At 43.1% G+C, this 25,546-nt stretch overlaps 1 protein-coding gene across 1 annotated transcript; it reads left to right on the forward strand.

The window, feature by feature from the left end:
- Positions 1-25,337, forward strand: B3GNT2 (UDP-GlcNAc:betaGal beta-1,3-N-acetylglucosaminyltransferase 2). Its single transcript, XM_016163025.2, has 2 exons — positions 1-240; positions 22,814-25,337. Exon 2 carries the CDS (start codon positions 22,823-22,825, stop codon positions 24,014-24,016), a length of 1,194 nt encoding a protein of 397 aa, XP_016018511.1. The 5' UTR covers positions 1-240; positions 22,814-22,822; the 3' UTR covers positions 24,017-25,337.
- Positions 25,338-25,546: the final 209 nt, after the last annotated feature.

Here is a 25,546-nt window from a genome sequence, read left to right on the forward strand (position 1 = left end):
GCGTCGCGGGTAGCCAGAGCCGGGACTGAGGCGCTGCGACGGTGGCGGCAACAAGTGCCAGAGCCGAGCCGAGCCGGAGCCGGGCCGCCGCGGACAGCGTCAAGCCGCCAGTCGCGGGCACAGCGCATGGAGCGTGAGCGGCGGCGATCGCCGGGCTGAGCCGCGCCGAGCGGCCGGGACGTGGATGCGGCCGCGGTATCCCGCCCCCGCCCCGCTGAGCAGGAGCTGCTCCCGGACAAGGTAGGGCTGGGCGGGTGTGCACCCCCGTCGTCTCGTCCCCTCCCCTCTCTTTTCCTCCCCCATCACCTCCCCAGGCCAGCTCTGCTCCCCCCACCTAATTGCTCCCTGTCCCGCCACCCACCTCTGACGCCTGCCTTCTCCACCCCCCCCACCCCCACCCAACCCAGTTTCTCGCGGGTTCCGGCTTCGTACCGGCGTCCCGGGGGAGGAAACCGTCTCCAGGTGGCTCCTGCCGCATTTAGCGTCTCCCCTCCCGCTCCCCCCCCCCCACCTTCCTTACCTTAGAGGGAGAGGGTATGAAACCTGAGTCTTCGGAGCCTCTTGCCCCATTCCACACCCACCCCTTCGGGGCCTTGGGACATCCCTCCTTCCCGCTGCACCCCAACTTCCGGGGGAGCCGGCGCCGGGGTGATGCAGGCAATTGCAAGGAGTGTGTGGGGCCGGGCGTCCTCCTCTGGGTAGCGCAGCTGTTTTGGGGAGAGGGCTGTGCGTGATTTCGCGCTCGCACCCCCGCATCCCACACTCTCACTGCTATGGTCTCCAGTGCCGCATGGGGAGGTCAGGTGTTTTGTAAGCCCAAGAGCCGCTCCAGCCTCTCCCTACCCCCAACCGCCTGCCACTGCCACCTCAGGGTCCCCAAAGGCCGGTTTCTGCGAAACTTAGGGAGAACCTTTCACTTTGACCTCTAAAAAAAAAAATCTTTCACGCTGTCCGCATTGAATGATTAACCAGGCTCCTTACCCGAAACCTGGGGAGGAGGAAGGGTGGGTGCTGCGGGTAGCGAGTCCAGCTGGCCTCTGTAAAATACCTCGCTGGGAAGGTGGGCGTGGGGCGCTTGGTGGGCACTCCGCGGGCGCTGCAGGCGAATGTCCTGGCGGCTGATCTAGGACGGGGGGAGGACCCTTCTAGAGGCAATAAACCGAGTCACATATTTTACGCTCAGCTGGGTAGCCCCAGAACCCAGTCTCCCCATCAAGCTTCTAGGAGACTCTTCACGAGTGTCACAGCGTGAAAGCTCATCCCTGAAAATAACATATACATTTTAAACCTGGGTTGTAGAAGAGACTCTCTCTCTCTCCTGCCCTAAACGTAGGGATGGTATACATGTCTGCCCCTCTACCCCGCATGGCCTGCTGAACCTCCTCAACTTCGTAGAACGATAGTTTAGATCAGTTATATCACATTCTCCCGCCCCTCCCTTGTGGGAGCCTTGCTGTAGATTTCAGATTGTGAAGTCAGTTGGTGAATTATGGGATTCTACTTGTTAAAACAATTTTTCCAGTGCCCCTGGAGGTGATGGGATGGTTAACTGAGGTTGCCGACTGAGCCAGAACTGGGTCTAGGAAGGCGGGGACCCTAGCTGATCCCAATCCAAGGGCTCTTCAGCCTCTGGTGGTTGCACCCCTGTAGGACTTGACAGCTGACCCAAAGGCTGGGCGGTCACTTCTTCCCATTGTTCTGTTCCCACTTCTGTTTTTGTTTGTTTTGTTTTGAATAGAGGTTGTTAAGCTTGGTGGAATTTAGAAGAGTGTTACAGAATCTCTTTGCTCTGAAATCAGATTAGATTTTAAGGCTAGGGAAGTGCAGGAGCCTTATAGAACTACTTGAGTAAACCTTTCCCAATGCCCAGCCTTTAGAGATGTCTTTATCTTTAGATCTTATGTTTGAAATTACTTTTTAAGTTTGGACTACTGCTTTTTCACTTGAGAATCTCTCAACAGCAGGGACTCATTTAATTTTTGTGGAGTTGGAACATACATAAGGAGAGTCCTAATTTTCTATAAAAGTTTCAAGTTCCCATCCTCACTGTTCACTGGTCTAGTTCTCCCAGGTACTGTTCAATGACCTTGGGCAAGTTTATCATTCCGATTTCCTTTTCCCTGTCTTTTCCACGGCCATTGGGGATGGTAGTGTCTGCTCTACCAGATCGTTTTGGAGGACAAATAAGATAATGTTTTCCGAACTCCTAGCTCTGAGTCCTGGTGGTTAAGAAGTGGTGCTCATTGTGTAATCAATACAGAAGTTCCTCTAGTCATCAACTTCCATCTAAACCAAAAACAGTAACCAGTATGGGAACCATTTAGGTTTGTCTGAGACTGAAACCAACCAAATTTGGCAGATGCATGTAAAGTTTTTAAAGTCCAAAGAGTGAGGTACTCTTTTGAGGAAAATAAACATAATATGCTTGTAAAATTATGAATTGATTTTTTTTCTAGGTTTCTGATGGAGGACTAAGTATATAGATGGCTTGTAGTTGTGAAGATTTCCCTGTTTAAAAACACAATTCAGATTTCTCTAATTCTAAGATACTAAAGTTGCTAAAAATAGGAAAGTAGAACGAATAACTCATGGTTGATTTTTCACTGTGCAGTTCAAATGTGTGGCTTTTTAAAAAAAAATGAAAGAGTTACAATAGGAAACGAATGAGAATCCAAACATTATTAATCATTTTGGTTTGTATGATGCATGTTGGTATAAAGGTAAGATGTTCTTGATAGCAATGTGTGGGGCTTTTTTAGCTGATGCAGGAATAAGAGAAAAGGTGACTTCTTTGTTTCTCAAACTTTGACACTTCAAGTTTTAGTGTTTTCTAGTAATGCTGGGGGGGGGGGGGAGGGTGGAGAAACCCTGCATAATTTAGGGATATTGACCCAGGGCTGTGGAAGTGCCTGAAGCACACTTTGTTCTTAACTTACTAGGTCAGTGCTTTTAATTCTTTCTAACTTGCTTAATAGCCATAATATTTGACTCTATTACATTTGTGGGGTTTTTTTGGACAGTTTTATTGGGCAGTTTGTTAAAGATTTTACAAATTTATAAATGTAAATGGCTACTTTTATAAACATTACAATTCTTGCATCTGGTATAATATTTGATTATGTATGTAATCTATTGCAACACACCAGTGGTGGTGCATAAATTACCAATAGTGAAAAAGTCTCATAAAAGGCCTTTTGGTCTTATGCATGCAGATGCTCAGGGAAAACTAAAGTCATTTCAATCAATTGCTTGGCATTTCTGCTGTATACAGAATGTTAAGACATGAATTAAACTAGACTGACAGTTTAAAGTTGGATTTCCTGGTTTGTACAATCTAAAGCACCAGATAAAGACCATAGCACATACACCCAACAGGTGTGGATGCAGCTGCCCACCTCCCCACCCCAGGTGGGATAACTGTTACTAAGTACTTGCCAAATATGTCTTCACATTGTAGGATGAATAAATTCCTCTCTCTGGAGAGGCAATTACCATTTTAATAAGAGGTGTGTGTATGTGCGTGATAAGGCTTTGAGAGAATTGATGTAATGATTTCATCATCACAGGCTGGTGATGAAGTTTTGCTAATCTGAACAAAGCTTGGGTGGGAAGAACTTGTCACTTGATGGAGAATTTATGAGGGCATATATGGCACAATTACTGCTGGAAAATTTTATTTGTGCGAGTTTTCTATTTTTATAACCGAGTTGAGATTTTGTACTCACTTGTATTGCCCAATGTGAGTTTTATGCTTTTTGCCCATCAGCTTTGTCTTGCCTTAATTTTTGTAACAGAACTCAAACTTCTTTTGAGAGTTAGCATTGTTGATGAAGTTATAACATATGTCTTGAAATATTTGGTATAATATTAGCATTGGGTATATCCATTGATAACTCTTAAGAAATTTGTTACATATTATTATCCGTACATCTATGAACATTCCCTTAGAGTAGGGTTTTAAATTGTTTTTATTCCGATGTGGCTACGGAGGGGAAATTCCCAGTAGCCAGGAAGTTGATACTTTCTACTTTTCATTCTAGGGCATGAAATAAGCTTAAAAATAAGCTTATTGTTTCAATTCCTTCACTCTGGTGTGGTTAGAATGCATGTCGCTTACCAGAATGTTTTTAAAAACTGATTATCCAAGAGAATCAATTCTAGGTTGTGGCCACTTTCTGCCACAGTGGTGGTGTGGTGATTTAGTGATTAAAATAAGAACTTGGAGTCGATCACATGAGGATTTTTTTAAACTTGTGGTATATAGCATACAGTGAAGCGTGTGAAGTGCACTAATATTAAGTGTGTAGCTCATGAACACGTGTCCACTTACAAGATCGAGAAGTAAATGTTTTCAGTAGCCCAGAAGGTGCCTGTGCTCCTTTCCAGTCAGTATTCACCTCCAGAGGGAACCATTCTGACATATCAACTTAGAAGTGACTCATATCATCTTAGATTGGTTTTGCCTGTTCTTGAACTTAATATAAGTGGAATTATGGAATCATACGGGGTGTAGTCTTCTGTGAAACAGACCCGGATTTGAATTTCGTTTTGCCACTTAACTGTGTGACCAATCATTTAACCTCTCTGAGCTTCAGTCTCCTCATTTGTGAAATGAGAGAGATGAAGCCCTATCTCAAATTTATTAAGAAAATTAAAGTAATAAAACATCGAAAACACCACTGTCTGACTTGCAGTTTCCTTGTCCCCCTTTTATTTCTTTAAAAAGGTGATAAATGAGCAACTATGCTACTTCATCATCAAGTTATAGAGGTCCTTTATCGAAACTTAGAGGCCAAATCTTAATTCAACACTTTGTTGATGTAGTAGCATTTAGCTTAAATAAGACATTATTTGTTTGTAGTTTATCTCATTATTTTAGAGTGATATTTCCTCTCTAAGTCATGAAATGGTAGTCATTGAAATGTCCCATTCAGAGGTGATTGGTCACCTGTGTGATATGAACTGGTCTGCAAAAGAGTGCAGTGATGACAGCTAGTTTACACTCTATTATAAGGCCCATGGAAGCGTTTAGTTTCTGTAAGAGGCCTTGGTAAGGGCGCTGGATGCCCAGAACAACATTTACTGCTTTATGTTTTGTGAAATAATTATTTCAGAAGTGAAAGCACAGGGCCAGTTGTTAATAGCAGGCTCTGGCAAGCTATTTAAAATGTTTTCAACTTTTATCATCTTACTTGATAAGTGTTATTATGTATTCAGTGGTCTTGCGTCCCCAGTGTTTTTGTGGTTTTACTGGATACTTTTTAAAGAGCCATTCTTTAAATGTATAACTTGGTAATTTGGCATTCTTTTCAAAAGGTTTTTCCCTTATGATATTTATTTAGGGGGAAAAATCAAGATAAAGGAAAATAAAATTAATACCACTATCTCTTAACACTGTAACCACTGTTGGCTTGGTTTGAATCCTTCTAGGTGCTTTTCTCTGCTTCTGTACACTTCTAGGATGGGCTTTTAAAAAAACTCACATTGCCAACACATAAGGCAAATTTAAAACAATTATGTGGTCCTGCCTAGAGGGCAACAGGCTTTGAAGGCCTAGTTCAAGTCCATCCTCACTCTGGCCTCTATTTGTGGCTGTACCATTGCCAGGAGTGGTGAGCATGCAGCTACCAGAGCCTCCATCAGAGGGACCCCTAGCTTCCAGATTACAGTAGCCCAGAGTGAAAAACCTGTCCTTGGAAACCCCCCTCCCCTGAGCCCATACACCACAAGACTTCAAGATCATGTGTAATGAAATGGGCAGTTTGTTCACTTAGCCTGCAGTGATTGAGCATTTAGTATATGTCTAGCACTGTGCGTGGCCCCATGTGTATTCCTAGATGAGTCAGGCACAGTTCTTGCCCTCAAGGAGTTAGCAGTCTGGTGGAAATTCTAACCAGGAACTGGTGAAAGAGTGCTGCTCTAGTGGAGTAAGCAGAAGGCAGCAAGAAAGGCTTCCTGAGGAAGTGATGTTTGGGCTTAGCCTTCATAGGTGAATACAGATTTTTCAGGGGCAGAGAATGAAGGGTGGGGCAGTTAGGGGATGGATGGTAGGCTTGTGGCAATGTCCCCAGGAAGACAGCAATTAATCCCATATGTGTGGAGGGCAGTGTGCTTACTTAGGAAGAGGCGATAGGACATAGTGCAGACTCAGTGACCATGCAAAAAAGTGGCACTTGATAGTTATTGAGGTCATGGGGAGCCCTGGAAAGTTCTTGTGGAAAGGATGTGGTGACATGTCTTGGTCAGGCTTCTGTTCAGGAAGATGAGCTTGAACCAGGGAGGTGAATGAGAAGCATATGTGATCACAGGCCTGGGTCGTTTTATGGCCTCCTGGTGGCACTTCCTGCTTCCTATTGGCCCCACAACAGTATATGCTCAGAAAGAAGCTGGAAGAATCTTTAAAAACTAAAATTACTTCACACATTTCTCTATTCAGAATCCTCCAGTGGCTCCTCATCTCCCTCAGAGTAAAGCCAAAGTTCTACCAGGTCCTTGATTCAATTAACTGTAGCCAAACGGGCCTCAGAGCTAGCTCGCCTCTGGCCCGTGCACTGGCTGTTCCCTCGTCCTGGAATTGTCCTGCACCCCTCTCCTATCGCCTTTATGAGAAGAGAAGCTTTTTCTGATTGTCCTTTTCCTTATCCCATGTACTCTGCTTTATATTTCATCTAAATACTTATTGACCTTAGGAAAATTGACCACATAACTTTATTCTTCATTGTCTGTTTTAAATACTTCTCCATTTAAGTAGGTGCTTGATAATTGTTGAATTAAGTCACTTCCTCAGTCTTGCTGGGGGAAAAACTGAGGGTCCAAAACAAGCCAGGGATGGTACAGGATTAAAATGTGTGTGTGTGTGTGTGTGTGTGTGTGTGTGTGTGTGTGTGTGTGTGTCTGGGCGAAGGGGCGGGGAGGAGAGGGAGAGGGTAAGGGGGGCGAGAGAGAGACAGAGACAGAGACGAGAGACAGAGACAGAGAGAGATTGAGGTTTATTTGAAAGGGAGTCAGACATAAAAAGACTTTCATGGTGGGCGAGCCAGGATTTGGAAGGCAATTCAGGGAGATGTGGAGGAGGCGAGCTACATATACAAGTAGGTTAGGGTATTGTTAAACATTTGAGATATTGGAGGCTTTAGTGGTGTCTAAGAGGGTCCAAGGGATAGGAGTGTGGGGCGAGGGAAAACCCAGTAATAGACTTGAGCCTGGAACTGCCAAGATTCAAGAGAACTAGGAGAAATCAGGTTAGAGGGTGGTCTTGAACTTGGAGTTCGGATAGAGGTGACTAGCAGGGTGTTAGGTGCTTGGGGAAGTCAGGAGAGGCCAGGCATAGACTGTAAAGATTCTGGAGGGTGAAGGGGATTGGAAAGGTCAAGGCAGGACAAAGGGGCATGACCTTTTTAGGAAGTTGAAGAAGGGAAAGGGGGAGCCTGTAGAGCCACTGAAGAGGGAGAGCTTTGAGGTGGAGGAGAAAGTGGAGATTGCCACTGGTAGAAGACCCAGGGGAACAGATAGGACCGTCTTGTGGGAACTGTTACTTACTGAAAAGGGATAGTTGGTCCATGTGGACAATTGAAGCAGATTTAGATTTTGGTCCCAGGGCTGACTTCAAATAGCTTTGTCACCATGGAAACCACTTAGCTTCCTTTCTTCCCTCTACCCCATCCTTCCCACAAAATACTAGGAAAAAACCTGCACGGCCAACCTCACATATTGATTGTTTGACTCCAATGCAGTCATAAATATGAAAGTATTAGCACTCCAGTAAGGTTATTTTTATGGATTATAAACTTGCTATATAAACTGGTTTATAATTTGTGCTTCAGAATTCTATTACTTTCTTTGAAAAGTACTCTCACATCAACATACTTCTCTGAAGTGCTTCTTTTTTGAGTCCTGATCAGGGAGTGACACAATTGTGTTTAAAAAACAAAACTCTTCCAGTTTGGCTGGATTGTTAAGTAGGAAGCCTGGTAATGCTTCAGAATCAAAGATATTTTTGTCTAGCCTTGAAAGGGTCAAAGCGGGTTTGTTACAAATACCATCATTTCTAAATATTTAACCTTTGGAGCAAATAAGATATATTTTACATATATTATTTTGTGGCTGAATTTGACACTTGTTTGTTTATAAGGAACTTTGTAGCTTTATTATTTAAGTAAGTGAGATGCAGCCATTTAATATCCCTCCATCACGTAAGGAATTGTTTTCTTCAAGTGAACTTAAAATACCTCTCATACTCCTATTTTTAACTGAATGTTTCTCTCTTGAATTTTTTTCTTTAACGTTCTGATGGATCCTCTTAAAAAACAATCTCTTGATAATGAAAATTTTCAAATAACTACAGACACAGAGAGTGATATAATGAAGCCTTAGGTGGCCATTGCTGGTTTCAGCATGATGGCTTCTCTTTTTTCATCCATACGCCACACACGACTAGCAGGTTGTATAGGCAGCACCCAGAGTTGAGAGCAAGTCTTCGCTGACTCCAGGTATGGGAGTCATCGGTGTAGAGATAGTAGAAGCTGTGGGAATGATTAGATGCCAGGGGGAGGGAGAAATGGGCAAAGGGTGGAAACCCAATACAGGGAGACACAGGGATTGTGTGCCTACGGTATGCGAAGGTGACATTCACAAACATATTTAAAATTAGGTGACTTAAACTGCTTGGTAAAAGATGCCCAATTTCTAAACCGTTCAGTAGTGTGTCCATATATTGAACACATGTGTTCTCTTTTATTTTGGCGATATAAATTTTTCTTGGCAGATGGCCAGAGAAATCGATGTTACTATTTCATCTCTTCTTTAAATATGTAGACATAAGTCTTGTTTGAACAGCCCCTCCCTTTAATAGAACATTTGGGTAAAAGGCCAAAATGTCATTGTTTTGAGGCTATATATTTTAAATTCGTATGACTTATTTTTATATTTTACAAAACAACTTAAAAACAGTGGTTGGAAAGCACCTATCTGTAACTTGTTGAAGTTCAACATTTGAGAAAGGAATCCAGGAAATGAGAGCTGAGGGAGAGGGGACGCCATTTTTCTTATTTGGTACCTCATTCTGAAGTTGCCACCCCAGAGTCACTTGTCAGGAGAAGGTTTTCTTCTGGGAGGAGGATGGTCCCTGACTGGAGCAGAGGTGGCTTCCCAGGGGAGTCCAATTTAATTGGATACACAGTGTGTGTAGGGAACAGTGCCTGGTGCTCAGTGGTGGGGTGCCTCTGTCCTGCTGCTCTCAGGGTTGAAGAGAGTAGGACCTGGCTCACCTGAAACTATTCCATCTGAGGAACATTGCCAGGGCTGGGGTGGGTTCCACATAATTCGTTCTTGGTATTCCTTTGGGAGACTGCAGTTTGAGGGCACTCCCGAGTGTAAGGAGGCAGGATTAAATACAGCGCACTGAGGGAAGTGAGGAGGAGGCAGCAGGATTTGTACCTGGGTCTTCAAGGATAAAGATAGCATTGAGAAGTAAGAAAATGGACATTTCAGGCTAGGAGAACCCACATGAGCAAGGGTGTGTGGGTGAGGAGGACAGCAGTTGTTCTTAAGGGGTACTGGTGCCCACGAGGGCTCCAAGAAGGGATTGGCAGCCAGGATCTAGGATCATATCTTTGCAAGGGAGCTTAATGAGTATGGGGATGCCTACCTCCCCTCTACCCTGGCTATGCCAACCATGCAGTTCATGCCTGTCTTCAAGTTTGGCAGCAGCTGGGATGGACTTGCAGGCTGGGAGTGGTCCTCTACTTTTCCAGGTCCTATCTCCCTCCTTCCACTGTTCATCCTGGAGAACTTCAGACAAATTTTTGGAAGCAGTTTACCTATCTGTAAAATAAAGATACCTCAGTAACCACTTCACAGGACTGTGTGTCTGGTTGGGTCCTTGGCATGTGTTCTGGTACATGGACAAACCCTCTGTGAGTGGCCGGGGGCTGTTGTACATTTGTTAATTCGTCTCGTTGCTAAAAGTGCCCCTGATGTCTCTGCCCCATTTCTTAATTTCTTGTCTTCCCCCCCCCCTCCCCCAAGGTATTAGACCTGTGGAGTAATTTTAATGCAACATTGTTTAAATCTCTGCACATGCCAAGTCTGCACGACTTTCTGTGATTTTCATGCATGTTTTTAGGGAGTGAATCTGGCAGTTATCTCAAGGCTGCTCCTCTCAGGGACTCCAAACGGTCGGTTGGGAGTCTTGGAGTCCGAGGTGCGGTGCCTAATGCTCCCTGGTGTCTCCTTCAGTGTCACTGAGGGCAAGTGCTCTTTAAGGAATGCATCACTGGACACCTTCATCCCAACAGCCAAGAAACTGAGACTTCCCAAGGCAATTTATTACCTTATATATATTAAAAAAGAACAACAACAACAATATCATTATCATTAATTTAAATATTTATTGAAGTTATAAAAGAAGGCTAATTTTAATAGGCTATATATAGTCCCAACTTGTAGAGTGTTCAAACAGTGTATTCTTGATTTGGGGAGGTTATATTTTTATTTTGGAAGGAAGACAAATGTAAATGTTTATTTTTCAGGAAATTGTTGGAGATGCTCTCAAACTCTGCATTTCATGGGGACAAGAATTGCCAACTTTAATAGAGTAGGGAAAGACAGTGGTTGATTTGAGAGAGTTGATAGAGCACCTTTTGGAAGTAACCTAGATGAATCCCAATGCCAGGGAAGATCTCTGTGCCCAAGTGCTTAACATAAAGTGATTGTTTTAACATCTAAAATTTCTACTTCTGTTTGTGATCAGTTAGCACAACTCATGGAATTAAGTTGTGAGGAATGACGTAATTTTGAAAGTCAGTCTTAAAACTTTGAGGACAGGCAACTTTTATGTTAGTTCAATTAGTCTTTAATTCAAATTTTTTTAAATGCATTTTACTATGTAAAATGACAGTAATCTCTTTTCCAGTACCTATGTTCAAACATTCTTTCTTAGTTGACTTCACCAGCTCTTCTCTACCTGTGTCTAGAGCCGCAAGTAGCCCACATAGCAGGTACCAGATTACCTCCTCCCCTCCCTATCTCTTTACAGCTAGATTGCCAAGCCATGGCTGATGGCCTATTTATTTCCAGGAGCATTTAAACAAGGTCAGTTTGATAACTTGGTTTATATAATGGGATTCTGTTTCTCATCCAGCACTTTAATTTATGCTTATGCATTTTTATTATTTTTTCGTTTTAATTTTTAATTACCTTCTTCATCCCCTCCCCCGTTCCTTGGGCCTATGTTTGTTTACAGATTTATTTAATTATATGAGACGGTTTCCTGAGATGTTTTTAGGTACTGTACTGCATTGAGCCAACCCCAGGTAGTGCTATCTAGACGGGTGAGAGGGTGAGGCACTGAGGGGACAGCACAGGAATTGGAAAAAGTTGATAACCCTTATGAAGAGGGGTCGCCTGGATTAACAACTAGACAGCCAGCTTTCAGGGAGTGTGTTCTGTGGGACACCTGGAAAAGTAGGGCCTATGCGCAAAATTATTAAATAGTGATTTATTTAGAGCAGTGTAAAAGACTCTTGAACAAAAAGTTCAAAGAATAAAAATTTTCCTTCCGTTAGTCCTCATTCCTTTACTCACCCTCCTCCCTTTTATGTCTTTACTATCCTCACGCTTCATTGGCTGATAAATTGTTTGAGTAGCAGACACCAGAGTACAGAGATGAATATGGCCCGGCCCCCGCCCTGGAGGTCCCCATGTCCTGTTAGTGTGTCAGACTTGTTAATTACAGGGTTCGATAAGTCAGGTGAATGTGTGTGTGAGGTGTAACAGCAGGGTGGAAGTAATAAAAACACACCCACCCAGTGGGAGGGATCAGGGACGGTGCCATGGGAGGTGGTGCCCGAGTGATGGAACTTTTTGGTTTTTATGTTGCCAGCCTAGAATTGAAGCTGTAGTCTGCCAAGAAAGGACTTTGTCACTAATAGTAAATTTCATTGCTGGACTCATGGTCCTAGTTCTCTTCTCTCTGGGTGACCTCACCCTTGGGCCAAGGCTCTGTGCCTAGGTTTCCTCTTCTGTAAACGAGGAAGTTGGAGTAGAGGAGCTGTAAGGCCCTGGTAAAGAAATTCTTGCAGCTTCTTTTTGGTAATGAAACTGGGATGTGTTCTGTGTATGGAGTGTGCGTACATGTTTTAGAAAACGAGAGGGTGAGATGGTTCAGTTTGTGGCCATCAGTTATTTTTCCATCACCTTTTCTGACACAGGCTGGTGACCCTTCCTCTCAGAGCCAGGAGAGCTGGGCTGTAGGCCACCTCTGCACTAACTAACCTGTAGCAGGTCGTGGGACCGCCTGGGTTCTCTTCACTTTAGGCTGTGGTCCCTGAAGGGAGAGGAATGAAAAGGCAGCATTTTCTCTGCGTAGACTGCTCTGACAAAGGGGTTTGCCTGGGCGGTTTGTAATTAGGCCAGTTTAAGCCCCTGCCAATCTCTCATTCTTGAGTGTGGATAAATACCTAACACACCTCTGCAGGGACTCCACCCATGGTAGAGAAAGTGCCTGTGTTTCCAGACCAGGATCACTGGGCACCTCAAACCAGTGAACAGTTCCCAACTGCGGTTCAGTCTACATTGTTCCTTTCTCAGGCTGATTAAAAAAAAAAAAAAAAAAAAAAAAAAATCTCTATCTTGGAATCGTTGGCATCTTCTGGGTATCCACAAAATGCAGTAATTTTAGTTCCTAAATTATTATTTTTTTAATTCCTCATTTATTTTTATTTGGAGACTCATGAAATCCTCTTTGAGTGACAATGTTGTATGGTAAAAAGAGTAAGAGCTTAGACGTTGGGGTCAGGGTCCGGGGTCCAAGTGCTGACTCCACAGGGATTAGCTCTGTGACCTCAGACTAATTGCTTCACATTTTTGAGCTCATGAAGATGAAATGAGATAAGAACATCCTGATGTAGAATAATGGGCGAAGAGCATGTGGAGTAGGCAAATAAGGAAGGACATAGATGAAAAGACGTGTAAATTAAAACAGGGAGATGTCTTTTTTTGGTAAAGATTAAAAAGAAAGACAATGTCCACGTCAGATGTAGATGGCTCCATGCTTTTGGGTGTACAGTGAGAGGATTAATCAGTCTCGCCTTTCTTTTTGATGGGAAACGGAAAGGGAGGGGGCAATTTGATTATATTCTAAATGAATTTTAAAATTTGTGTTCTCTGTAATTTTTCCAAAGGAAATGTAAGACAATGGAAAAAGACATACATATGAGGTAGTTCATCAGTTTTGTTTTGTTTTGTTTTGTTTCAATTATAGGGAAAATCAGAAACAACTCATGGGTTAGTGAGTGGTAAACCGACCAAATACCTGTATTCTGTCGGAGGTACATTAGAGATCTGATGACAGAAGACAAACTACGCAGATTGTGCTCTTTTCTGCCTGTGAACTGAACCTGCTTTACAGAAATTAAATCTCAGTGAACACAACAGGGGCATCTAATTTGGAGTTCTTCATTTTCCCTGTATTTCATATTCCCTTGTAATTTATTCCATTTTTTTTCTCTTTTTAAGTTGAGGGGCTGTGAAAGAAAACACATTCCTAGAATTTCTCCAGTAGCATTTACATTAGACGCGGACACGGCTCATCTTCTTCTCAGTGGAGAGACCCTGGGCCGACCAGCGCCGACCTCCTCTTTTTAGTGTGGCGTCAGAACTCATCTGCCCACAGATAGCTGTGTCCTTCTCTACCTGCAGACTCTGCCCCCACCCCATCTCTTGCCTGCCCTGCATCTCCCTACATTTCTGAAATCTACTGTGTTTCAGGTGCCACTCAGGGCCTTCCTCATCCCCTGTTATCGACTGATAGACTGTCATGTATTTATTGACTATCTGCCAATTCAGTGTATGTGACCCATACTTTAGACCCTTTTCTTCTAACTCCAGACTCAAATGAAAATATTGTGGTTGGAGATGACTTCAAGGTAGCGATATAGAGATCTACAGCTTGTGTCAGTTTCTGATTTTTGCCTCTCATTTCCAAATCCATCCTTTGTTGCCTGATCTGTGAAAATGAATCGGGGCCCTGCAAGTATTTTTCCTTTGCCTTCTGTTAAGTTGAGGGCTCTGAAGAGAACGTTGCAGGAGGGAGAGATTTTCCTTCCTGGTTCCCCGGGTGTCGAGTGTGTGTGTTTCCAGGCTCCCAGAGCGCCTGCTTCTGTCCCTGCCCTGCTAGGTGTCTGTGAGGCACAGCTTTCTCTAGCATTTGGCTGCGCCGTGCTTGGTCCAGCTCTGGTGACAGTGGTAGAACAGGGAGTCTGTGCCCCGCCCAGGTCACTGCTTCCCTGCACCCCTCTCCTCAGTCCTCACGTGTGTGTACATTGTGGGCCCCATCATCCTAGCCATCTAGTGAGCTGGCCACCCAATATTTGTCCAGAGCAGTGGCCCTGACATGCTGAGCTCCCGCAGAGGGAGTCCTCTCCAGTTCCCAGTTCCAGCAGCGCCCTGACCCCCTGTGTGCATGACTCCCTCTGCACCCTCATTCCCTCTGCTCACCCACCCATCAGGCTCAGCTCACCTGCATTCCCAAGGTTTGTTTCCTGTAGCCTTCCCGATGGGGACACTGTGTTCTAGGCTTTGTGCCTACATCCCAGAGGGTTGCCGCTGCTTTTCTGGTGTGTGGCCCATCTCTGGCCTGTGCACTCAGGAACTTTTTTGCCATCCATGCCTACTTCGGTAAGCTCTGAATGCTTCTTCTACATTTGTCCTTTTTTGGGTATTTTTCATCTGCTGTTGGGTACCTGTTAGGATTCCAGTCCATCTTTACAGTTACTCAGTTATCATATTCTTTATACTAAACTTCTCTTGTGTAAATTATTGTGTGGTTTTGCCTCTTGGCTGGACCCAGACTGAAATATATCCCATGTAACCCAACTGAGCAAACAGAAGGATGAATCAGAGAGGAATCTTACAGGGATTTCTCCGAGGGCTCGTTGAGAGCCTCACATACTACACTTCTTTGTGAATAGGTCCTGGAGCTTGGAGTGAAAACGCTTACCAAGCCATAGCCACTTACAGGCCCTCCTAGCAAGGGCCTTCAAAACATGGTATGCTCCCCAGAAAGGGACTACCTGCATTGCAGCATATCTTTTTAAAAATGATTTTCTACCTTTGTTAAGTAGATGTCTCCCAGTTTTACATGTATACTGGGGCCTGCCTGCCTTTAAGCATGTTCACCCCGTCCCTATACTGTCATGGCCTTGGTGGGGGTATCAGTTGCTGGAGGTCCTCCCCCCAACCTGGAAGGAGGCGTGGACGCCCCGTTTTGGGATGGGGTTGAGGAGGGGTTGGCTTGGGTCTGCTGCAGGAGCACGGATGGAAGCCTCACCTGGAAGCACTGCTGAATTCCCCCACACCTGCCTTCTCGCACCCAGGGCATGCTCAGTCAAAACACACCCACACGTGTGCTGCCTTTGGTGGGTCTGGGGCTGACAGTGGGAAACGAGGGGCTGGGCTGTATTTCCCACCCCAGTCAAGGTCTTCAAATCTTGCCCCTACCCTTTGAGTCCAATACGGACTCGCTACTTCTGAAACTCTTTATGTCCCCTAACCCTAGAAAATTCTTCAGATTTTTATCTATTGTACTTTAGTACTTAAAAAAAATGAGACAATTTTTTGTAACTATCTATGTGACATGTACCAGCACACATATAAGTGATTTTCCAGTGTCATCTATTTGGGGAAAGGTATGTATGTTTATTTCAATTTCTAATGAACACCTCACTATATTCAATGAACTTGACCATATGACCAAAATGTCTGTTCAGCAAACGCTGAATGGGTCTCAGGCGCTGCATGCTAGTGTAGTGGTGGTACGGTGTGAAGACCTTGATTGTGGAAGATGCCAAGGTGTCAGCCTGTATGACCAGACATGGACGCCCTAACTCCTCTGAGGTGGGGTGCTTCAACCAGGAGGTGACACAAGCTAAATCGAAAGGAGTAGCAGCTCTCCAGGGAGGCATAGAAGATGGCAGAGAGAAGCTGGGATTTTCTGGAACAGCCGTGGTTAGAGGTTAAAGTGTATATGGAGCAAAGTGGAGATGGGGGATGTTGTCAAGAGGTGGTTGGAAGGAAAACACAAATCATCATAAGGAGCCCCGGTTGGGACCAGAAGGGCATATGTGTGAGAAAACCGGAGGAATTAGGCTGGTGTTCAGGCTGGGGTATATCCTTGGGCAGGAAATATCTTAGAAGAGGGGAATAAGGATGAGGCCCTGGGCATGAGTTCTGGCAGTGACGAAGAGAGGAGTTCAGAAGACAACACACAGTTACAATTAGGCTTTGAGGGAGCAGGAGCATGCTGTGGTGGTCTGACCAAACTCGGGGAGCAGAATAAGCAGGGACTGCAGGTATGAGGGAATGAAGACTGAGCAGTTGGGGAATAGGGCATATTTGGGAGGATGGTAGGAGGTGTAGCCAGTAACAGAGCAGAATGGAACAGAGGAGAGGTGCTCCTGGTTGGATGTGGAAAGCAGGGAGACGAAACACATCAAGATCATGCTAGGGTGTGCACCCAGGTGCCCGGGAAGTTGATTCATTGCAAATGGGGGCCCAGGAAGAGGGACTCCGCAAAGCTCAAATCTGGAGGTAGCTGGATCAACTTGTGATCCTCTGCGAGGTGATGTTTAAGGCTGTGGATAGATGGGCTTCTAGAAAGTAAATTTGTAAAAGAGGCAATGAATGACAAGACTTGAGAAGCATGCTTTTAATTTTGTACTTAGTGGAGGAGTCAAACTTCTGAAGGAGAACTAGTGAATGCCCATTTCATGGTAGACAACAAACTGGTGTGGTAGGTTTTACCATCCTCATTTTACAAATGAGGCAACTGGGGCCCAGAGAGGTCAAGCAGCTTGCCTATGGTCACATAGCTAGTAGGTAGCATAAACAGTTTAACTTCGGGCTATCTAACACCAGATGTGAGAGCGACTTTCCAAAGTGAAAATGGATCTGAGACATCTCCGTCTTCAAACATCTACCTGCTCTGTTTTATAATTACATAATCTTTACACTGAAGATCTAGAATTCTTGTCAGTTATACTAAAGGCACAGGCAAGATGGCTTCTGGCAGGATTAATGCCCTATTGTTTGCTAAATTTTCTTCTTTCCTTCCCCCTATTTGAAAGTTCTGTATGTGTTTATTTGAAGAATGAACTTAGTGATTGATTTTATTTTAAACGATAAATATCATTTGAGGAAATCAGCCATGCTGGGCTTTGGGAAAATTTAATCAACGGGGACCAGAAATGTCCTGCCAGACACTTTGAGGTATAATGTTGCCTGTGGGGATATGTAAGTGAATAGATTTATTATATGTCCTTTTCCCTTTTGATCTTGAACATGAAGGGTACTGCTAGTGACTATGAGCCAAATTCCTTGAATTCACCAAGACTTAACAGACCAGAAAGCAGAACAAGGTACATGTTCTCGCTTTATGCAGCCTCTAAATGAGGTTTTAGATGCAGTCCTGGGGCTCCGTTGCCCCAGCCCTGGCAAGAACCCAGACCAGGCTTCTTGTTCCTATTAAGAAACAAGGTCTAGGTATGGACCAGCCCTTCTGGTTCAAATGAGTTACTTCGCTCACACGCTTATCCCACCGTCTGCCTTGAGTGCTAGAAGCTGTTCTCTTCCCCCAGAACCACTTAGCTGCAAGCTGTCCCTGTCTCTGTTCACCTGACCAGAACCTGGAGAGGGCTGGCAAGGGCCAGGCAACAGATGGAAGCAGCTTGGGAGGAGAGGATTGAGGAAGGCCATGCTCACCAGGCTCCCGGAGGGTGGGGGAGAGCAGAATCCTGTACAAGTTCTCCACAGAGTAAACACGTTTCCCCTGCCCCTGGGATATGGCAGTGGGCTTAGGCTCTTTCCCTCTGAGGATTTGTGTGTCTGGTTTGTGCAGAAGAGTGAGCAGGAAGCAGGATAGTGTGAACACAGGCTGCTAGCTCAGGCTCCTGGAGTTGAATCAGGAGCTTGGATTTTCAGCCTCCTTGCCTTAACCTGACTGGACGTGGGGTGGCTGGTCATTTTATTTCACCATTACAAGAAGGTGCTGCCTTTCTTTTATCCTTAGAGGAGAGTATAGGGTAGTCTCAGGCACAAGTTTTGGGTTGGGCCTGGGTATGGTTGCTGTTTTTATTCCTGACTAGCTATTGGTGGCCACCTCCTTAACTTGCTGCAGCCCTTCCAAGGGGTGGTTGTCAATCCCTGACTCAGTTCTGTGAGAATGAGTCCTCACGGCTGTCGATGGCCATGTGGAAATGCCTTCTGGCTGGCACTTTGCTTCAGTGTTTATAGGGCTTTCAGAACTGGAGGGAAGAACCTTTTAGGACCATCCTCTTCCTTGCTTCCCAAACTAAAGTCCATGAATGAAACATTGTGATTGTTTGGACTGCATGTTGGGAAACGAAATGAGGTATGTGAGGTGTTTTGCCCAGAGTTTGGCCTGTAGTCATTCAATAAATGTTACTTATGGTACCACCCTGCCTTTCATATCTGATTTTGACTCATGATAGTTTTTGTAGGTTAAAAAAGTCTAAAGGTTTAAAATATTTAATACTTTTAAAGAACATTAACCATTGAAAATAAGACTGTGTCCCTTTAGTTCCTTTAGTCATAAAATCCTGCGTGGCAGCATTCACTTGCATCATGGTTTAAAACTCAGACTCTGGAGCTGAACTGCTTGGGTTTAAATCCTGGCTCTGACGTTTACCAGCTGCGTGACTTTGGGCAAGTGTAAATCACCTCTCTATCTGCCCTATAGGATTGCCAGTGCCTGGCAAGTTCGTCAGAATTTATTAAAATAAAGCAGATGTTAGTCATATTTTACTATTGTTTTTACGAGTCCTTTCTGATAAATGGCTTCAGGCAGATGGCACAGGCCCAGGGAAAGGCGTGCAGGTGATGTAGGGACGGACGTGGCAGCACCTCTGTGGGATGCTGCAGGCCCAGCGCAGTGATGGAATGTCTGCGGGCTGCGAGGCCGCGACACAGGCTGGTGACGTGGGTGTCGGGAGTTCTGTGTGTTGTGCTCCCACCGCCATCCCAGGCAGTCTAGGTGCGTGTGGTAGCGGCTGTTCAAGGAGAACGAGTCGCAGTGGCAGCATTAAAGAATGTTAAAATAACCTATAATCTTAGCATCCTGATTAAACCGGTTGTGTTTTTGTGTGATATTTTATCTGGATTTTCACATAGTTTAAGCTTAGATGCTGTACTGTTTTGTAATCTATTTGCAGCCAACAAATATGTTTTTCTGACTCTGTCTTGTATTTTCTAAATGTTGTAGTTGCAAAGTAAAGGAGGAAGTTGTTTTTCACTAAATAAAGTGAACTGAAGTGTTTTAGAAATTACAGAATTGTTCAGTCCCTGTCGAGGAGACTTTACTCCTAAGCACAAGGTGAAAAGCTCAGGTCGTTTACATGGGCTTTCCTACTATTTCTCTTAGAGTAAATTCTGTGTTTCACAGTGAGGATTGTATAACAACTTCCCAGCGTTGGGGTAAGTTTTCTTATTCAGATTCTTTTCAAGCAATGTAACTTCCTGCTCAAAAAAAGGACACAGAATTGATTTTATGTCTGCAATGAGAATAGTTAGTCAGAGCTTTTTCCCACAGATATTTTTATGGGGGTCACTGCTTTATCCTCCTTTCCATGAACTTCATTTGGTTATAGGAGTCTGCCAAAAGCTAAGTTCTCACATGAGGGACTGTGCTCAGTTCACAAAGGAAAGATGACATTTAAACTTGATGGAAAGTTCAGTTGAGAATCTTGGTTTTCCCATCCTTCCTCTTAGATTGCTTGGGAAGAAATGCCCTTTAGGAAGGAGTGGTAAGAGTTAGTCCCAGATGCATGTTTGGAGATTTAGAAAAGGAAGACTGGCCCGTTCTCAGATGTGGGGCTGGGAGCTACTAGGCATTCCTATTTCCTTTTCTTTGGAGAGTCTTGGTAACTTCACATCCATCATGACCCCGTGCCTTGGGTCTTCTCAATTTTGAGCCAGCCCTTGAGACTTCACTGTTGACCTGGCTGTGTGCCTTTACTGTTGACCTGGATGTGCCTTGTGGGAACAGGAGGAGATTCAAAGAGCCCTGGATTGGAAGCCAGATGTCTGTGCCATCTCAGCCTTGTCACTGAACTCATGTATAACATTTAGGCCACCCAGTTGACCACCTTCCCACCCCCACCCACTCCCTGACTCTGTTTTTTCTTGCTTGCCTCTCATTTTCCTTATGGGGGTACAAGCGAGAAGTGGGCAGGAAAAAGCTTTGCAGACTGGAATCCTTGGGCAAACATAGGTGGGGATGGTGTTCCTTTGAGAGCTACAAAACCCTGTCTTGATTGAGATGATGGAAGGCTCTGGCTGAGTCTTGGTCATAGAAGTAAAAGCCTGAATTGCAGTGGATGAGGTTGGAAATCTTGGCCAGGGCTGGCAAGCCCAATGTTTTCCCCAGAGTATTCCCTAAAGAAGGTTTGGTGCGTTCCATGATAGAAACTTCAAACCATTTCTTCAGATACTCATAGCCCTGCCCCATAACCTAGATGCATAACTGGCTCATTTATCTGGAATCATCTCACACATTATTTACCCTGAATCTTTTCCTAGTAAAATTATCTTAGAGGTTCACAGTAAAGTACTGTGTGTCCTTTTTTTCTTATTTAAGATGTCCTCTTTTACTCCAGATATTTTGGTCAGTCTACTGATATTCATATTCCTTTGCTGAGTTGAAAATTTCTGCCAAGTAGTTAGCTGTTCATAGTGTGTGCTGTTTTCTTCCTGAGTGCACTTGCGCATCTTGTTTCTCCTTGTGGTCTTTATCTGTTCACTTTTACACCTTTCCTTGTTGCCTTTTCAGCCTGTTCGCAAACATGAAGGGTCCAAGATCTTATAGATCAGAGATACTGGGTCAAGTGATGCTTTAGCTTTAGGAGAGTTTTCCCAATTTAGAGAGAAAAGTGTTTTGTCTAGAATCTGGAAGCCAAAATTAAGAAAAGCTTAAAACTATCTATGATTGATTTTCTAAAAAGATGACTAATGCTTTTAACTGTATGAAATAACCATGCAAATACATTCTAAGTGTCCAGTTGAGCTCTCGTGACCTTGCGGATAAGCCCATAGCAAAGAAGTTTAGTTTGCTAAAGGTGTAGTGGACTCAGACCTTCCTTTTGCTTATGGGGTTTGCCCAAAAGCTCCTTTGAAAGGAGCTGACCCAAGGAGAATATGGACCCTAGACTTAGGTGTAGACATTTCGAATTATTCAGGTTGTGTGTGACTTGGGGCCCTTTAAAACTGTGATCAAGGAGTAAGAAATGTCTTTTGGTTTTTTTACTACCTTGCATGGAGGAAGTTTAAGAAAACTCTTGGTAACTCAGTGGTGGGATCTTGAGAGGTAGAGGTGAATAGTGGTGAAGTAAGGGGGAAATGGAGTGGACATGGGTAACTGTACTTGGGTGAGCTGAGGGCACCCACATAACTTTATCATCGACGGTGTTCTCTAGATGTACAAAGGCTTTGTGAGCTGGGGCCATATGGTAGGGGCTAATTTTTAAAAAACACCTTTTACTTACATGTCCATAACCAAAGCTATTTAGCAGTGGTAAATACAAGCAACTAGATTAGGATCTACTAAATAGGTTTTAAGAGACACAGAGTACCTTGTGGATTCCCACGGATTAGTCTGGGCTGTCCAACAAGTAATAACTTCATAGCATTCTCAGCATGGCATCTACTTCACCTTGGGACTATTTGTTAAAAAGCAGTGAACTTAAAAATTATCTTATTAAAAAAAAAAAAAACTACAAATTATATCCCCAGCAAAACATGTCATTACTCTTTCTTTGTTCTTCTGTTGCCTACAGCCTGAAATCTGTCCTTGGCCTTTGATATTTCACTAAAATGTCATTTTATTTCTCTTTTCCTTTTTGCTATAAACAGCAGAGATCTTAAGTATACTCTTTGAATTTTAACAAATGTATACACTCATGAAAGTCTAATCTTGATGAAGACATGATAGTATATTTCTATACCCTGGGAATCCGTCTTGCCCCTCTCCAGTCAAGACCTCCACCCCTATCGCCTTTAGATTTCTAGGGCCTAGATTAATTTTGCCTTCTTTAAACCTAATGTAAATGGAATTTGAGGTTCATCTTTCACTCATAATGTGCTCTTGTTGCTAGTAGCAAGAGTTTCCTTTTTATTGTTGGGGGTTATTCCATTGTGTGAATGTAGCACAGATTGGTAATCAGTTCTTCTGTTGATGATATTTGTGGTGTTCTCAGTTTTTAGCTATTAGGATAAAGCTGGTGTGTCTTTTCATGTTATCTCTGAATACTCGTGTGGTTAATGGCCTCTCCACCTCCCACCCTGGCAACCCTGATCAAGTGTCTTAATCTCCCTGCCCTGGTTTTCTAATCTGTGAAATGGTGAGTTGGGAAACAATTCAGGGTTGAGACCACCATTTAAAAAAAAAAAAAATGAAATAGAATGAAATAAAAAACTTGGAGTGAATTACATGGAACTGCAAACATTTTAACAAATATAAATATAATTATATGTGTGTGCACATGTGTGTACTGGGTCACAATGGAAAATGTTGTTATGAATTTTGGGCAGATCAGTTTGCAACACATTGATTTGTATGTGTGCTTGTAAGCAAGGAAGTGGGACAGCTGTGAGGTTATTTATCTCTCAGCCTCGCTGCTACCACGTACATACTGTTCTAAACTGCCACTCTGGGCTAGATAAAGATGCAGAGGCAAGTGACGTGTGAGCAAATGAAGATTAGTAATTATCCAATTAATACGATGCCTCCTCCCTTTTATTCCAGATATGAGAAATGAGTGTTGGACGTCGAAGAATAAAGTTGTTGGGTATCCTGATGATGGTAAATGTCTTCATTTATTTGATTGTGGAAGTCTCCAAAAACAGTAATCAAGAAAAAAATGGAAAGGGGGAAGTAATTATACCCAAGGAAAAGTTCTGGAAGACATCTGACCTTCCTGTGGCATATTGGAACCGAGAACAAGAAAAGCTGAACAGGCGGTACAACCCCATTTTGAACATGTTGGCTAACCAGACCGGGGAAGTGTACGGGTTTTCTAATGTAAGCCATTTGAATTACTGTGAACCAGACCTGAGGGTCACATCAGTAGTTTCAGGTTTCAGCAATTTGCCAGACAGATTTAAAGACTTCCTGCTGTATTTGAGATGTCGAAACTATTCATTGCTTATAGACCAACCTCGTAAGTGTGCAAAGAAACCCTTCTTACTGTTAGCGATTAAGTCCCTCACTCCACACTTCGCTAGAAGGCAGGCAATTCGGGAATCTTGGGGCAGAGAAACCAATGTGGGGAACCAGACAGTGGTGCGAGTCTTCTTACTGGGCCAGACGCCCCCAGAGGACAACCATCCTGACCTTTCAGATATGCTGAAATTTGAGAGTGAGAAGCACCAAGACATTCTTATGTGGAACTACAGAGACACTTTCTTCAACTTATCTCTGAAAGAAGTGCTCTTTCTTAGGTGGGTGAGCACTTCCTGCCCAGATGCTGAGTTTGTTTTCAAGGGCGATGACGACGTCTTTGTGAACACCCATCATATCCTGAATTACTTGAATAGCTTATCCAAGAACAAAGCCAAAGATTTGTTTATAGGTGATGTGATCCACAATGCTGGACCCCATCGGGATAAGAAACTGAAGTACTACATCCCAGAAGTCGTTTACACTGGCGTCTACCCACCTTATGCGGGGGGAGGTGGATTCCTATACTCGGGCCACCTGGCTCTGAGGCTGTACAATATAACTGACCAGGTCCTTCTCTACCCCATTGATGACGTTTATACTGGAATGTGCCTTCAGAAACTCGGCCTCGTTCCAGAGAAACACAAAGGCTTCAAGACATTTGATATAGAAGAGAAGAAAAGAAATAACATTTGTTCCTATCTAGATTTGATGTTAGTACATAGTAGAAAACCTCAAGAGATGATCGATATTTGGTCTCGGTTGCAAAATGCTCATTTAAGTTGCTAAAATGTATACAAACTAAATTTTGCATAGAAAGGCATATCTTGAATAGTTCCCATGTTGTGTTCTCTCATTAGAGGTAATTTCTATGCTAAACCATCAAAATTGCCTTCATAAGTATAGTATCCATATGAGGGCCTCCAAACTCTTTTCAATGTGTGGTATTTTCTGAAGATGAAAAGCAGATCATAATTTTTTAAGGAGGATATGGCAGGACAATTGGTTCTTATTCTCTCTACTGGCTGGTGGTCATTTTCTAATTTGTTCCCCCTTCTCATCTGAAAAACTAAGTTTCTGGAATTTTACCATTTTAAGTTATTTTTGTTTTGTCCTCATACTATTCCTACTTTCCATTATAATGAGTGAATTGTCTGCAATTTAGGTGTTTATAAACCTTTTGGCTACAAAGAATTTGTTATATATTACTCAGTGGTTTTGTGAAATTGAATTAATTTTTATGAAATTTGGACACATTTTTAAAATTGTTTAGAAAAACTGACTTCTGTTGAAATTTCCTGCCACCCTAAGAGTATTTTCTTGTTAATCTAATCAGTTAATTTTGTGAAATGAGGATCACTGTGACATTTATCCAGTTTATCTTGTTGTGATCTTACAGTCATAATAAGGAGATTATGATACAAGAACATAATAACTGTTCTTTGGTTTGCTGGGTGGTATCTTAATAATTCTCTATTTTTAGTATTTGAAAATAATGTGTATGATTTCATAATGGCCAGCTGAAGATTGAATTGACCCTGGCAGTCATACCATGTTTATGATTTTTTAATGTGGACCAGGAAAGCATATGTAACTTTTGAACTTTACGTGAAAAGATCGTACTTGCAAATCTTTTCATGAGTGGTTTGTCAGCTTAAAACTTCAGGATTCTATTCTTGCCATATTTTCACGTGTTGCTTATACAGAATTATTCTTAGTGACTGCTTCCCTGTCTCAGTGTAGAAGTGCCTGTGTTTTTATTTATTGTTCAGATCAATGACCAAAACATTTTCTTAAACATATTTTGTGTAATATTTTATTTGTATACAGTGTTGTTGATGGAATATTTAACTAGAGCATGGTATTTTAAATGTTAAAGTGTAACATATGTTAAATAAAGCTGTTACTTTTGAATTTTAAAATTCATTTTTTGGGGGGCCGTGAGCTGCTAGAGTTGACAAAATTCTGCCAAACCGTTACTTATATATACCATCCTGTAACATGCTTTCCTGAAAATTTTTTTGTGTTTATAGAGTTGAGGATTCTTACCAGATGTGATATTGGGGACTGTAAGAAGATGGAAATAAAGTTACTTTATTTTTCATTGTCATGCGTGATGTAATAGTCTGTGATCTCTTTTTGGTTTTTGTACTTGATTACATTTTACCCAAAGAGGCCATTTCCCCCACAGAAATTATGATAGTAATATTGAACTATAATTTTTTTTCTGTCTCAATGGATCATCATCTATTTTTGCATTTAAAATTCTTAAGTGTTTTCCCACTTAGAACCTTTACAAAGGAATACGAATATTTATGC

This window comes from Rousettus aegyptiacus, unplaced genomic scaffold (genome assembly GCF_014176215.1).
Source record: "Rousettus aegyptiacus isolate mRouAeg1 unplaced genomic scaffold, mRouAeg1.p scaffold_m13_p_7, whole genome shotgun sequence".
In the NCBI taxonomy this organism is placed as follows: domain Eukaryota; kingdom Metazoa; phylum Chordata; class Mammalia; order Chiroptera; family Pteropodidae; genus Rousettus; species Rousettus aegyptiacus.